The 14,375-nt window shown below is 47.4% G+C and overlaps 1 protein-coding gene across 2 annotated transcripts in view; it reads left to right on the forward strand.

Annotated features, from left to right (window-relative positions):
• The window catches only part of LOC119405310 (FGGY carbohydrate kinase domain-containing protein), a 46,914-nt gene extending 34,732 nt beyond the window's left edge, over positions 1–12,182 (forward strand). For both annotated transcript variants that reach the window (XM_037672136.2, XM_037672137.2), the window contains exons 10-12: positions 2,312–2,386; positions 8,370–8,490; positions 10,270–12,182. In XM_037672136.2, the coding sequence (XP_037528064.1) occupies positions 2,312–2,386; positions 8,370–8,490; positions 10,270–10,532 (459 nt within the window). In that variant the 3' untranslated portion in view covers positions 10,533–12,182. The remainder of the gene's footprint in view (positions 1–2,311; positions 2,387–8,369; positions 8,491–10,269) is intronic.
• The last annotated feature ends 2,193 nt before the right edge of the window (positions 12,183–14,375 follow it).

The following is a 14,375-nucleotide window of genomic DNA, read 5'->3' on the forward strand; positions in this document are numbered from 1 at the left end:
CACCGTCCTATCGCTGTACCGTGTCGCATTCACAAAGGCTCTCTAGCGAAATGAAGTTCCGCAGCTAGGGACGAAACATGCGACACACAAAAGCGATGCAGAGAAAGGCGCGACTACAATTTCCTGCGGTAAATCAACGCTAACGCATCACTTTGATAACTCACAGAAGAGATTCTCATAGAGGAGATTCCCGACTTCGAGAAAATTGAATTGCTAACGCGCTTTCCGTGGTCGCGTTGTGGCCCTTTCGTTGAGCCCTTCTAGAGGCTGACGAGCGCTGGAAGAACATGAAGACACCACCGAGGGGTTGTATGTCTTGTGCTTTACCCACGATGTCCGCGCTGAAGACGCAGAGCGTACGACGGTCACTTCGCTCGCTGCAGCGGCCGCGTTTGCGAAATGAGCGCTCTGTTCAAACAGAAATAAGTAACAACTGTGACAGTTCGCGCTCGTCCTGTGTGTACCTCTTCGTTCTTTAGTGTGTCCTGTTTTATGTTTGAGCATTGCGTTTCAAGTGTCGAGCTGTGACGCATGATAGTTCGCGTTCGTCCTTTGTGCGTTCTTTTCATGCGTCCTTTGGGCTCGAGCGACGCGCTGGTAGTTCGACCTGCTTTCCGTTATTCGCGTTACATTCCAATTTGTTGCTATCGCATTCATTGCTTCGCCATTGCGGCGAAACTGTTCATTATTTCTTTGGTGCGGGTCAGCTAGGGGTGAGGGTTTTTTTGGGTGAGGAGGGTTTTTGGAACACCACCATCACCAGCTTCACAGGTCAGGCAATACGAGCTTCGCTTGAAAATACGCTGGGAGCGTCCGTATAACTGCTATCGCAATAATAGAGAGTAAGAATTGGGAAACAAGACGCTGAGTCCCCAAGCTGCCTTAGGTAGGCTGCTCTTGCGTTCGCAGAAGCAGCAGAGTTTCAGAATTGGGTCAAACGCACACGTGGCGAAATTAAAACCATGCGAGGCGCGTGCCATACTGCTTCGTGGCCCCTGCTGCGTCTACGTCGTTTCGCTGGCGACCCTAGACTCCTCGGGGACCCAGGCTAGTTTTCGATTTTTGGGTCTTGGGCCAACGCGAGCGCAGGAGCCCAAGAGTGACTTGGGTTCTGCGCATGCGCCTGTCGGCTCGCAAGCTTCTTGGGTCCCCAAGCTGCTTGGGGCCCCAATGCCTAAGCTCTCAAATAGAGAGTTTGAGAATTGGGGACCCAAGGACCTTCGGGACCCAAGAAGCTTGCGAACCGCCAGGGCCTATACGCAGAACCCAAGCCTTTCTTGGGCTCTTACGCTCGCGTTGACCCAACACGCGAAAATCGAAAACTAGCGTGGGTCCCCAAGGCATCTTCGGTCACCAGCTAGACGACACAGACGCAGCGCGCGCCACGGCACAGTATGAACCGCGTCTCGCATGATTTCAATTTCACCACGTGTGGCGCTCCGTGCTCTTGACCCAACGCAGCCTGCGCTCCAAACTCTGCTGATCATCCGAACGCAAGAGCAGGCTGCCCAACGCAGCATGGAGACCCAGAATCTTGGGTCCCCAATTCTCAAACTCTCTAATAACATGGGTGCGAGCGCAAAGCTAGGCTCAAGGACGGGTCCCGAAGAACGTCTGCACCAAGCACGCCTGTGCTAAAATGCTGATATTTGTTGTGATTTTCAACGTCCGGATGTAAAATCAACGTGACGTATGAGATGCTTCTCCAATTTCAGCTACTTGTCAGCGCCACAAATACAGGAACCAAAATATTTTGAGCAAACGGGTGTCCGAACAATTAGTGTGGTTCTGCGAAGCTGATAGCGCTCATGCTTTTCTTGCACGATTACAGTACTGATTAACTCTGATTACTGTAGCTCCTTCCATAGCTCGTGACGTGCAAGCGTAATCGTAACCCTCTACTGTCGCGTAGTCTCAGACACGTCCACGGCGGACACGTCTCAGCCGTGTCCCGTGTGACAGCTTTGTGGCACAGCGCATTGTTGCATAAACATCTGTTACGTCCGACCGAGAGGTGTCACTCCCCTGTGTGCCTTCTCCGTGTGTTTGGAAGCTCGGGGTACCGCCATCCTGCACTTATATTGCACAGCGCTAACACAATTGAGTTGTTTCAGTAAATAGCCCTAATCTGTGCATCATTGTTTGGCATAGAAGCGTGAACCGCTGGGTCAGTTGCTTCCTATTAGCACTGAAAAAAACCAGCGGAAGCCAAGACGCAGGACAACAGTTGGTTTTGCATGCAGGGAAGTTGGAGAACATATTCAATCTCTTTAACAACGAGTAAGCCTACGTTGGATATTATTATTTGCAGATAAGCGGACTGACGCTATCGGCTGGTGAAGAAGACCTTGCGAAGCTTTACCTGGCTACTCTGCAGGCGCTGGCGGTGAGTTCAAAAGTGTGTCAGAATTATGTGTAATAGACCGATCTCACCAGATGATCTGCGCATGCGCGAGTTTCCGACAGCGTCACGGCCACCATCTTAGTTGGAGTACTGTGAGCGCTGCTGATGCGGCTGCTTGCTGCGTGCTTCAGGTATATTGCCGTTTGGCACGAATCCTCGTCACAGAAGACAATTGAACACTGTGTTAAACTGTGTGCGGACCTCTAATATATATTATTTTACTTCAGGTTACACTGCACATCCTAGCGTTAACCCTTTCAGCCCTGGATTTCTTATTTTCGTCGGGGACTTTTTTTGTGCGTGTTTTCCTAATAGTTATGACCTCAGAAGACCACAAACGAAAAATTGAGCCAGTTGTGCAAGTATTAATGGACAGACAAGACCTCAAATTAGGTCGTCAGGGCTCAGCGGTTGTGAAATGAGAACAATGGCACCATTTTTCCTGCTATTCGCTGGAGTACACAAAATGTGAACCACGTCTTTTTTCAATGTGATACTCATTGAAACAGCCTCTGTACGTCGTCCAGAAAATGTCGTTTACCCGCCTTAGCTGACCCGCCTCGGCGTCACCCATGACTTCGGTCAAGCTTCTTCTTCTTTCTGGGTCCCAGCTCTGCAAAAATGTCACCATTTCGGTGTCAATACCAGTGGGGATCATTGAAGAAGTAGTCCCCCAAGAATGGGCAGTTTTGGTTTCATTTCCGAGGTGCTAGGGGAAATGTTGTGTGGTGGTGTCCACTGACACCGCCAGGGCCGAAAGGGTTAAGAAAAAAAATAACAGTAGACAACGCTTACGTGTGGCCAGGTCGTCTCGTCGTGTTGATGTGCTCGCGTCGCTTCGCTGAATAAGTATCAGTACAAAAAAAAAACAAAAAAAAATCGGGAAATCACGTTCCTGTCGCCATGAGGGCACAAATTTTTTGTGAACGTCAGCGCGCGGGCGATACGAGTTACATTGTGCGGAAAATAACTTGCCCAAAATGCATATCTCTTCGCGACTACGAAGACGGGGAAAAAAAACCGATGGGACGAGAAAAAAAAAAGAAAGCTTTTTGCGCTTGGTTTTTGTTCAAGCAGTACTTTCAATGTACACTGTTTTGTCAGCGCAGGAATTCGATCACAGTGATGCGTTAAACGTGAATGAATATGAAACGGTCGCCGTGAAGCAGGTTAGAAGCGCGTCCACGGGGCGACGACTGCAGCCCCGTGCCGTTTGGAAAAGTTTAACTTCACGGAAATCTTGTGAACGACAAAATATCTCCTGCTGCACAAGGGATGGATGAGTCAGTAAGAGGTTTTGGTGAAAAACACAATGCGGCGGATGAGCAGGAGCCCGCTCAGGCTGGCGGCGACAGCCCAGCCGATGGCTCGGCGCCGATATCGTCGCTAGGCCTATACCGCTTTGAAGCTGCAGTGTACGGTACGTTATTAAGAGCCGCCTACGCTCATGTAAGAAGCTAAGCTTTGCTCTCGCTGTTGCTGCTTAACGCTGTGTTCGCCATAATATCATATTTTGAAAGTAATAGAGAAACCCCGGCGGCGAAGTTAGCTGCGATGCCGGCACGGTCGAGTTTTCGCCGTGCACTCCATGGCGCGAGCTGTACACTGCATGCAGTTATAAGTGTGGCTTGTATCACAGGTATCATTCATGCTGACACTTGACAGTACTCATCGCTTTTGATGAGAGGTTGGTTTAGGTATCGCTATATATTTAAGAGATCTCTGTTTTGCCTGGAAAACACGTTGTATCCAACCTGTCGCCGCTGGCACGCCGAGGGGACCGAGCACACGTTGTATGAAATTTTGCTGTCGCTGATAGGACCATCAGCCGCGCAGAAAAGTTGTTATGACGCAATAGTCCGCTGCTAAATTACCATGCATTATATACACAAAATTCACAAACACGTTGAACAATACGTTGAAGTGTGCGGTAGTTGCCACTCCGTTCGACTTGGTTGACTGTCGCACACATTCCTGTCGGAGCTTGACATCCCTTGAAAACACGTAAGGACCGAGTCATTTTGCTTCAGGTTGCTGTTCTAGCATCCCAGCACGCAGCACGTGAACCCAACCATCGCGATTCATTCAAATACGGCCGCTAAAACTCGTTAATGCAGCTCGCCGATGCGCCAGCTATATGCAGCTGAACGTACAGAGTACTCTAAGTACCGGCATGCACTGCGGCAGCGGTGGCGTAGTGCAACTCGCGGTGAGATCGGTCTATTGGCTTTATTGCAGCATACCGGCATGCCAGAGATGAAGTAGGCTACGCAACTAGTTAAATTGGGCTTTCGCTAGCGCTGTGATTAGAGTTGAGCAAATGCCAAATTCTGAAATCTTTTTACTGTATACCTTTCCTGATTAGATAAAAATTAACAAAACATGACTGCTACATTGAGCCCATTTGCAAAAAATTGCGTCCCATAGTCCTGAAATTACCCGCGATGGTGGTATAGTGGTGACGGTGCTCAAGTGCGGACCTGAAGGTCGCGGGATCGAATCCCAGCCGCGGCGGCCACATTTCGATGGAGACGAAATGCTAGAGGCGCGTGTGCACGTTAAAGGTGCACGTTAGAGAACACCAGATGGTCAAATTTTCCGGACCCCTCCACTACGGCGTCCCTCATAATCATGTCTTGAGTTTGGGACGTAAAACATAAGCAATTATTATTATTATTCCTGAAATTATTCCATGACTCCCAATTTCTAGTGGTGCGGGCAACTACTTAACAGTACCTATACGCAAATAATGTAACTTCTGATTACCCTTTAATTACAGGTCAATTTCCTTCACATGTGTAAGTACTGAAATTATATAACGCATCAAACTCTCATGTATTAAAAAAAACACCTATAATAACAAGCCTGTTCGCTCTTATCAGCTTGACTTTCGAAGCTGCCGATCTGTATGTCCCACCCAACGTCTTGGGATAATGCAGCACTCGGCTCAGGCATCAGTAAGCGGTCACGTATAGGCGCACCATGCCTGGATTTCACAAAATCCCGCGCTCGTGTTTATACTAGTCCATATATTTCGAGGTGTTTCAATAGTCTCCTGGACTGAAGAGAATTGAAATTCTATTTTCCTTTCGTTTGCAAAGGAGCAAGCCGGGGCTAAAGGCTGAAATGCCTGACGAAGGCCTCGACTCCCTTGTACAGTCTGACATCAAGGAACATGAAACAAAACATAAAAATACAGATACGAAACGAGGTGGACTTGCAGGCGGAGTCATGTAAACCACAAATCACAATCAATTAAATATTTCTTACTTTCTTTTTAAAAACAAAGACGTATGCAAATTAGCATGTTACATACTATATTAAGCTTTGCATTTACTTGAAAAAAATAAGTTTTTTGCGTATTTTGTTTAGTTGATGCGCGTTTTAGGGACCGGGAAGACATCTTTACGAAGGTTTTATGTTTCGAGTGTCTAAGTTATTAGTTTTAATATGCTGCAACAACCGGAAATCGCAGACCTGATTCGCCCTAAGCAAATACCTGTGGAACAACGACATCGTGGAAAAATCTTTCGGCCTGCCATAGTAAACGTGTTGTCGTTGGTCTACATTTAGCTACTGAACACTGCGTTTCAAGCCATTATCAGTTCCTTTAATATTATGTATACATATATACACCTTGGGTGTCGTTCTTGTTTGTTTTTTCTTGTTTTTTTTTTGTATCACAACGTTTTGTTACTAGAGATGCTGGACCTCAGTGGACTCAATCTCTAGCTGTAGTTCCGGCCGATCCTCCCGAGTTCTTAAGTTTAAAGAAAAAACACCTCCTAGTGATTTATGCGGATAATGAAGTGTTTGGCATCATCGATGCAATGTAATCAATTTTGTCTAATATATTATTGGAGAATTAGGCCTTTCCCTAACGCTTACCGGTCTTCGATGAACGGGTTTGCTTTACTATTCCTCAAGGTGTCCGTTTGTTTATCAAGAAGTCTCTTTAAGATATATATACAATCTGTGATTCGCGCCCGTTACCTTTGAAAAAGCAACGCGTTTTAACAGAGCGCCAGTTTTAAGGCGAAAGCCCTAAATAAACACTAAACCGAAATAAGATTTTTCTCGTATGAGTAAATTACTCTATCACGATACCAAACTCACCCCGCTTGCTGGGAGAAGGACCTTGGTAAGCGGAAAGACGCGCCAAAAGAAGACGTGGGTGGCGAAGTTCCCGCACCCGTCGCCGTGACGTCATAGATTTTCATGACGTCTACTAAGAAATATGTAGTTCCTAATCAATAAACGTGAAGCACGTTGTCTTCTAAGGGGCACAGAGAATAAATTGCCAATTTTCAGGAAATTTCGTTGAGCCAATGTGGCCAAAAGATTTTGAAATCTATGACGTCATCATTGGAAATATCAGCGGGAAATTTAAAAGTGACACTTTTGACATTAATTTTCTCACTTATTAACTAACCTATGGTGGTGAAAGTAACGACACTAGAGTTTTCAGAGTACCATTTATAAGTCTAAACTAAATTATTATTTCACTTTAGTGTCCCCTTACGTGCATGCTGGCCTTGAAAACGCGCCATGTGGTATAAAAACCGACGTGACCTTCATAAAAATCGGGTAAGAATCACGATTTCATCCGGAATCGAACCCAGGCATTCTGCGCGGCAGTCAAGTCTTCTACCTCAGAACCACGCCAGTGCTTGAAACTGCTTTGGAAAAAAAATTCTATACAGGCGTCATGTCGGGCGGGCGGTGACGTTAAGAGACGTGATACTACGAGGCAGAGGTGCGGAATCGCGCCAATCGTCACACCATTTAAATTGCGTAACGAGTGGGTGGTTTGAAGCTCCTCACCCATTACAAAGGGCTCAGCAATGATTCATCATCATCATTGGCCACAGCCTCAACAATTGATACCTACGACGCATTGCCTTTCAAACGCGTCGTGGTATCGCTAGTCTGCACACCTTTGAAAAGGACTACAAGGACGGACAAATGTGCTCGCATGCAGCATTCAAAAGACCTATTTCATGAAAGAAAAAATTGGCCGCGTATCTGCGTGCTTCGCTGCAAATGTCGTCGAAAGACGATAGTCTTCTGCCATTTATTTTTTGCCTTGCCTCAGACAGCGTCTCCCCTATGTTGAACGGCTGCATCTGGCTGGTATTGATAAAATAGAGGAGGCGCTGCCTGAGATATGGACGCCATATGGCAGTGGCGTCGGGAAACATGAGCTTGTGCAGAACCCAGGGCCACTGCCAGGTGGCAGCACCATATCGTCGGCGGAGGGCTTTTACATGCATAGCGTCGCATTTTCACCGCAGAATAAGAAACACTGGCAGCGGGCTTTTTCGTGCATAGCGTCGCATTTTCAGCGAAGCCTAAGAAACACTAGGGTCTTTAGAATTACGTATCTATGTATTTTCTACTAAAGGAACACACCACCTAGTACTTACGTATTGATGTTGCGCCTCAGATGTGCGTAATATTTGCTTTTTGATCGACAACGTTCAAAAGTATGCAAGCAGCTACGAGTTCAAGATGGCTGGGCGTTCAGCAAGTGCTTAATCTTTGGCCGGGTGACTGAATGGTGTGACAGACGGAAAGAGAGACCGAAATTTCTGCTTTAAGTATCCCAAGAAAGACTATTGTCTTTAAGAATATATAGAGTCGGCCAGAAATAAATGAAGACAGCGCTAGTGCTTGCCGAAAGAGCGGTCTCAGTCTAGTGCCGGGCCGTTCGATGTCGAGAGCATATCCGTGACCGCCCATTCGCCAAAGCAATGCTCTTGACAGTAGAATGATCGCGACTAGACGACACAGGTGGCAATTTCGGCAAGTGCTAGCGCGGTCCGTCTTGTTTTGTGGCCCACTGTACTTGCTCGTTGCGGTTGATTTGTCTCAAATGAGTGCAGCCAGGCTTTCGTCTTTTTGCGTCACAAGAGCGTAACATCTGCCGATTCTTTTTTTACATCGAAATTTGCCTCCTTTACAGTATGGAACGCGCCACATCATGGACTCATTGGCCGACACGGGTCACTCGGTTTCCAGTCTGCTCATGTGTGGTGGAATGGCCAAGAACCCCTTGTACGTGGAACTGCATGCCGATGCTACGGGTGAGCCTCATGCACCGAGTATACTGCCCCAAAGTCATAGCGTGGGCCTTCGTGAGGGGCGTTTGATGAGCCATATAAGGCTCTCGCTTTAATAGCTGAGCTATTAAAGCAAACGCATTATATGCCTCATCAAACGTGAAAAGGACCGTCGGTGGCGTCGGCATCAACAGATACGGCGCAAGAAGTCACGTGTTTACAGACGACGTCATGATACCTTCAATATGATGCCATCATGATGCCACAAATCGCCAGCAGTTATTACGACGCATCACTTGACATCGTGTGCTTCGTGGGCCGATCCCGAAGGCAGTCCAAGACTATGTGAGGTGCGCAAATCTTCAGGGAGGGTTGGAAGAAAAGGGGGGGGGGGAAGGATTAATACTATCGGCAGAGAAGAAAAAGATGATGGCTTTCACCTTCGAGACGTCTTAAGTATAAACCCGTGGGAGACAATTTGACTTTACTAAACACATTTCCAACGGGCTCAGTTCTGCACGGGCCGTTTTAGAGTCGAATGCTGGCAACGACCAATGGAATAACCTATCCACTGTAGCTGTGTCTCACTAGCTGCAAAGTTCTGCTTTCTTCCATTAAGTTGCGGTTTTAAATCTGGCCCGTAGCGAGCGCTCTCTATTGGCTGCCATGCAGCCAAGACGCTTGTACGCCCTACTTTCGGCGCATATATTAGAAAAGCGCAGATGATGCAAACTAATCCGCAATTCTTCGCAGTTTGGTCCGCTGTGTTTCACTGTATATCTGGGGGACACTACACGAACCTGTTCATTTTAAAGGCAGCGTCCACATTGGCCTCTTCTACCGACAAACGATAACAGGATAATACGATTTCCGATATCTCAGCGGCCAAACGTGCCCATCACGAAGGCAATGCAGCGTCACAGAATGCTTTATGAACTCACGTGATTTCAACTACAGCACTTATTAGCGCACTACTACCCCTCGTTAGCACATCTGATGTGCTTATATGAGCTAGTGTAGGCAAGCGGCTAATGCTGGCGATACATTATAGCACTGACATTGTCTCCGTCCAACTTCAATGACACAATGCAGTTGTCTATCGAACTCTGATTTTAATATTCCAATACATGTTTTTCAACACCTGTTCAATATTTAAGACTCTCCGTGTGATGATTGCTTTGCGAGTGGAAAGAAAGCAATATAATTGAAAGAGCAGAGAGACTGGTTTGTATATAACGCGAAAGTGTTATGTTTGCATATAGTCCATTTCACCAGGGCTCCCTGCGTAAGGTAAGTACCGATAGTAACACTATTCCCTTATTGTCTCGCAATGATTATGCGTTCTGAACGCCGTCGGGTAAATCCAGTTCTTCTACTTACGCACCTACTGAGATGAAGCTTCGGAGAAATGAAATGCTTGATCGTGCCTATCTGTATCGCGTGCCTGTCATACAAAGGCTCCGAAATTTCGAAATAAATTGTAAACAGCGTTAGGTGGATACAAAATTTCAAGTACAGACACGGGACTTTTCACCGACATTTATTACTTAGCTTTTTTTGCGTTAAAGAGACAGGGCTTGCAAACACGGACACAAGACAGAAGTCAAGACACCACAAACACCACAAGTCTAACTTGCACAGCTACCAACTAGCTCAGCTCTCTGTCAGAGTCTAAGCTCTTTTTCACCGTTCGTGAAATCTCACAAAGTAGTTCAGGTCCCGCGAAATCTTGCATTGTCGAGACTCATGGGATAAATAAGACTTTCGCATTAAAAAAAATGCATGGCTGTCTTCTATACGCAGGAATGCCGGTGCTGCTGCCTTCGGAGACCGAGTCGGTGCTGCTCGGCGGCGCCATCCTGGCGGCCAGCGCGAGCGGTCGCTACAAGAGCGTCACGGAGGCCATGCTCCGCATGGGTGGCTCGGGCAAAGTACTGGCGCCGCGTGCCAGCGAGCGGCGGTTCCACGACGCCAAGTACACCGCCTTCCGCGCCCTCCTCGACTGCCAGTTACGTCTCAGGGAGATCATGTCGCCTAGTGGGAGACCATCGTCCTCGTGCTCTTGACCTCAGTTCTCGCTCTTCTCTATCACGAACTGGACACAGCGCTCCGAGTCCCCGTCTAAGGAAAGCGTATCGACGCAGAGTGTCGACTGCCACCTATTACTCGCTGAGGCAGGAACTCAGACAAGAATACCTCTTGTGATACTCGTTCGGACGGCAGATATTTCCATGATGGGCATATTCCGCCTTTATTTCACATTCCGAGTTACAAGTTATCGACGAAACATAAATGATATTGACAGCGCATGTAGCGTACAAGAACGCCTTTTTTATCGTGGAGGTGCTCATACCGCTCTCTCTTTTCGGGTATTAGTATCCAGCCACTCACAACTTAGTGTGGAAACCGTTGCGATCTGAACGGCTGCCGCCCCTAGAGGTGTCCCTGATGGCTCCGTTACATACTTCCGTGTCAAAGTAAACAGGGCAAGCCTCACCAGCCAAGTCATTGTGATCAGCTTGCGGCTCCATGTTCATTTCCGTTCATTCCGGCACATGGGTATGATATAGATGAAATAGTTTATTATAAAAACGGTACTTGCGTGTGAGCTGCAACCACTACATCCCATGTTAAACAAGGTACACATATGCGACTTCAATTTCTTAAATAACACGGGAATGAAAATTGGCATTTGTGGCATATTGATATTTTGCGTGCAATTCTTATATCACTCAGCTTACCTTCCTCGCTGTCTGCTGCACCATGGTGCAATGGGAGCAGGCCTGCTGACACGAGAGAATACGTGTGTCTTGCGTTGGCTGTACGAAATGACTTGCGAATTGTATTATTTACGCGCAGCTATACGTCGCGGATTCGCTGTGCTGTATACCGTGTGTTGCTTAAGAGAAAACTCATCAGCGCCAATCATTATTGGCATGGCGACGCCTTGTAGTCGCATCCTGGAAAGGGCGCTTCCGTTGCTTCTTCCTTGTTGGCGTGGTTTCATTTTCAATGCGCAAAAAATAACGTGAGATTGCTCACGCTCATAAAACGCTTGCTTCAATCATACGACTGCGATGACGGCTTTTCTATTCAAAACAATACGTCGCAGAAAGATTTTTTTTATTGAGCTGCTATAAACCAATCAGCTAGCTTTTGTACAGACGCAAACCAATCATGACCCTGTTACTAAAAGTATTCGTTACTGCAAAGACAATATGTACTTTGACATCATTTACCATGTAGAGAAAAAGCGCGGTGTAGAAAAACGCACTAAAAATATACCAAATATGGTATGCGCGAGCTTCACATTGTGATCAAATTGTGAAATTATTCACATTATAGTGCTGGCAAACGAATAGTCTGCCATGGGCTCAATAAGCGTGCCACGCAAGCGTGGTATAACTTATCTGGACAATTTCTGCGAAAATGCTTTTTTCGTAAACAGTGATCTCACTGAATATTAGGCAGTCCTGAGTCGGGCATCTGCTGCAGCTCTGCTGACGCAGGCTGCCAACCATTTCCAGTGGCAGCCTGCGTCCGCAAAGGTCCTGCGGACGCCCGCCTAAAGCTTTCTATTTACAAACAAGATAAATGTTCTCGTACATACGGCAGTGTAAACGAATGACCCCGTGTAAAGAATTGCGTGGTGATATTCATTTTCTGCTGCTGCTGGCAAGCGGACCAATCATTTGAAAAGAATAAAGTGCACTATATTCTCCTGAAGCGACCTTTCTGTGTCTTTTATTTCAATTACAGCGTAAAAGATAAGCTAGTTCCACGCGTGTTTCTTTGTTTATTTAGACATTTTGTGCAGAAAGTACTTAATTCTTTACGAATCTCTCACAGTCAACGCACACTAAACATATGAGTACTTAGCCCAGAAAAGGATGGCTTAAAACAATGGACACTATTTCCTTCCCGTTAATGTTTTTCTTGAATACCGCGGATACGCTGGTGACGCCTGGTAGCACGACGAGTACATGAAGACCATGGAGACCTATTCAATACAAACGGTTTAAGCTCGAAGTGACTTTCCCCTGTGGTCATTAAAATACAATGAAACACTTTTGTGCATGGAAGGCTTCGTTCTCGTCAGTGTTAATTTTTTATTTTTTTTTATCTGCCATAAAATTTAACTTCACCGAACTGGTAGCTCACTTGACATAGCCATAAAAAAAATTGGCTGCGTATCTGCGTGCTTCGCTGCAAATGTCGTCTATAGACGATAGAAGAGGCGCTGCGTGAGATATGGACGCCATCTGGCAATACGTCGGGAAACACGAGTGCTGTGTTGCGGGCTGGTAGCCCCGGCGCAGCGGCAGGCGAAGACCGGCGGTGACCAACGCGACCGGTGGGGACGCCGGCCAGCCCGAACACGCTGTTTGGCGCGATGCGCCGAAGGAGAAGAAACGTCCGCACTCAACGAGTACTCTCCACAAACTCTCTTACTTACACGTCGCCTGGGTAAAACAGGAATTAGTGTGCCTCGATGTGTGCGCCCCCCTTAGGGTGTTGCCATTCTTTGAAGGGGCTGATGCCGCCACGACGCCATTTTTTGCCCCGCGTCTCGTGCCTCTCAGCGCAGCTGCCGTAGAGGGGTGAGACGCCGGTAAGAAGCCGTGGGCTAAAATATGGCAGCCGCGCCGCAGTAGACGCCGCAGATGTCCTCACCCTGGACAAAACGCGCAACAAAACGCGCATCAAGGCACCCTAACAGGAATGCCAGAGCGGCGCCCCCTGTCATTCGTACAATGCAATACTGAACCAAAACCGAAACACAACATGAGCTTGTGCAGAGGGCACGGAGGAAGACAAGTTTCAGCGCAGTCGCATTTTCAGCGCACCTTAAGAAACTAGTGTTGTAACATTGTAGGGCGAGTAGGGCCAGAAGGACCGTCACGACGAAAACCTGACTCCTCAGTCGTATTCGCCTGGAACGTTGGTGTGGCTTCGCGTTCCCTCCTCCGCTCCTGGCCTTTCCACAAAGCTACTGCCTAAGTACGAAGGCCCCTACCGCGTCCTACGTCAAGCATCCCCAGTTAACTATATGATTGAGCCTGTTCAATCATCTGCGGACCGCCGTCGTCGCGGCAGCGAGACTGTTCACGTCGATCGACTGAAGCCGCATTATGACCCACCAGTTGTACCTGTTCCTTAGGTCGCCAGGATGGCTCCTTTTCCGCGGGGGAGTGATTTGTAACATGGTAGGGCGCAGACAAGAACGCCTGCGAATGAAGAAGACGAAGACGGTTGTTGTTGGCGCTCACGCTTGCTCGGCTTGGACCGCTGATCGCTTCAGCTGTGGCAATCTTTTAATAAACGCGTTACCGTCTCAACGTTAAACGCATACCATCAAGGTCTTTAAAATTGCGTATATATGTATTTTCTGTTAAAGGAACACACCGCCTAATACTTACCTAGTGATGTTGCGCCTCAGATATGCGTAATGTTTGCTTTTTGATCAACAATGTACACAAGTATGAACCTCGTCAGCCGTTCACGATGGCTGGCCCTTGGGCAAGTGGTTCAACTTTGGCCGAGTGGCTGAATCGAGGGACGTGCCGACAAACAGAAAGACAGACCAAAATTTCTGCGTTTAAGTTCCCCAAGAAAGACTATCGTCTTTAAAAAAACGCCAGGCCTGCGCTGAAACCGCAGCACAGTCACAGCGAAAGCTGGAAGAGCGGCGTTTCTAGAGCCCGTTGTAAGCTAGCTCACTTGGGGCTACAATACAAGTACACTAGAAAGGCACCCACTACGCAATAAATCACAATTTTTGTGAAGTTGCGAAGCACCTACTAAGCCATTATTCGTCATTCTGCGGAGAAGCGAGGCACCAGCAGCACGTCTGGAAGGCATTATGTGCACTTTGTTGACGCGGCGACTGATGACGATGAAGAATTATG

The sequence above is a fragment of the Rhipicephalus sanguineus genome, chromosome 9 (genome assembly GCF_013339695.2).
Source record: "Rhipicephalus sanguineus isolate Rsan-2018 chromosome 9, BIME_Rsan_1.4, whole genome shotgun sequence".
Classification (NCBI taxonomy): Eukaryota; Metazoa; Arthropoda; class Arachnida; order Ixodida; family Ixodidae; genus Rhipicephalus; species Rhipicephalus sanguineus.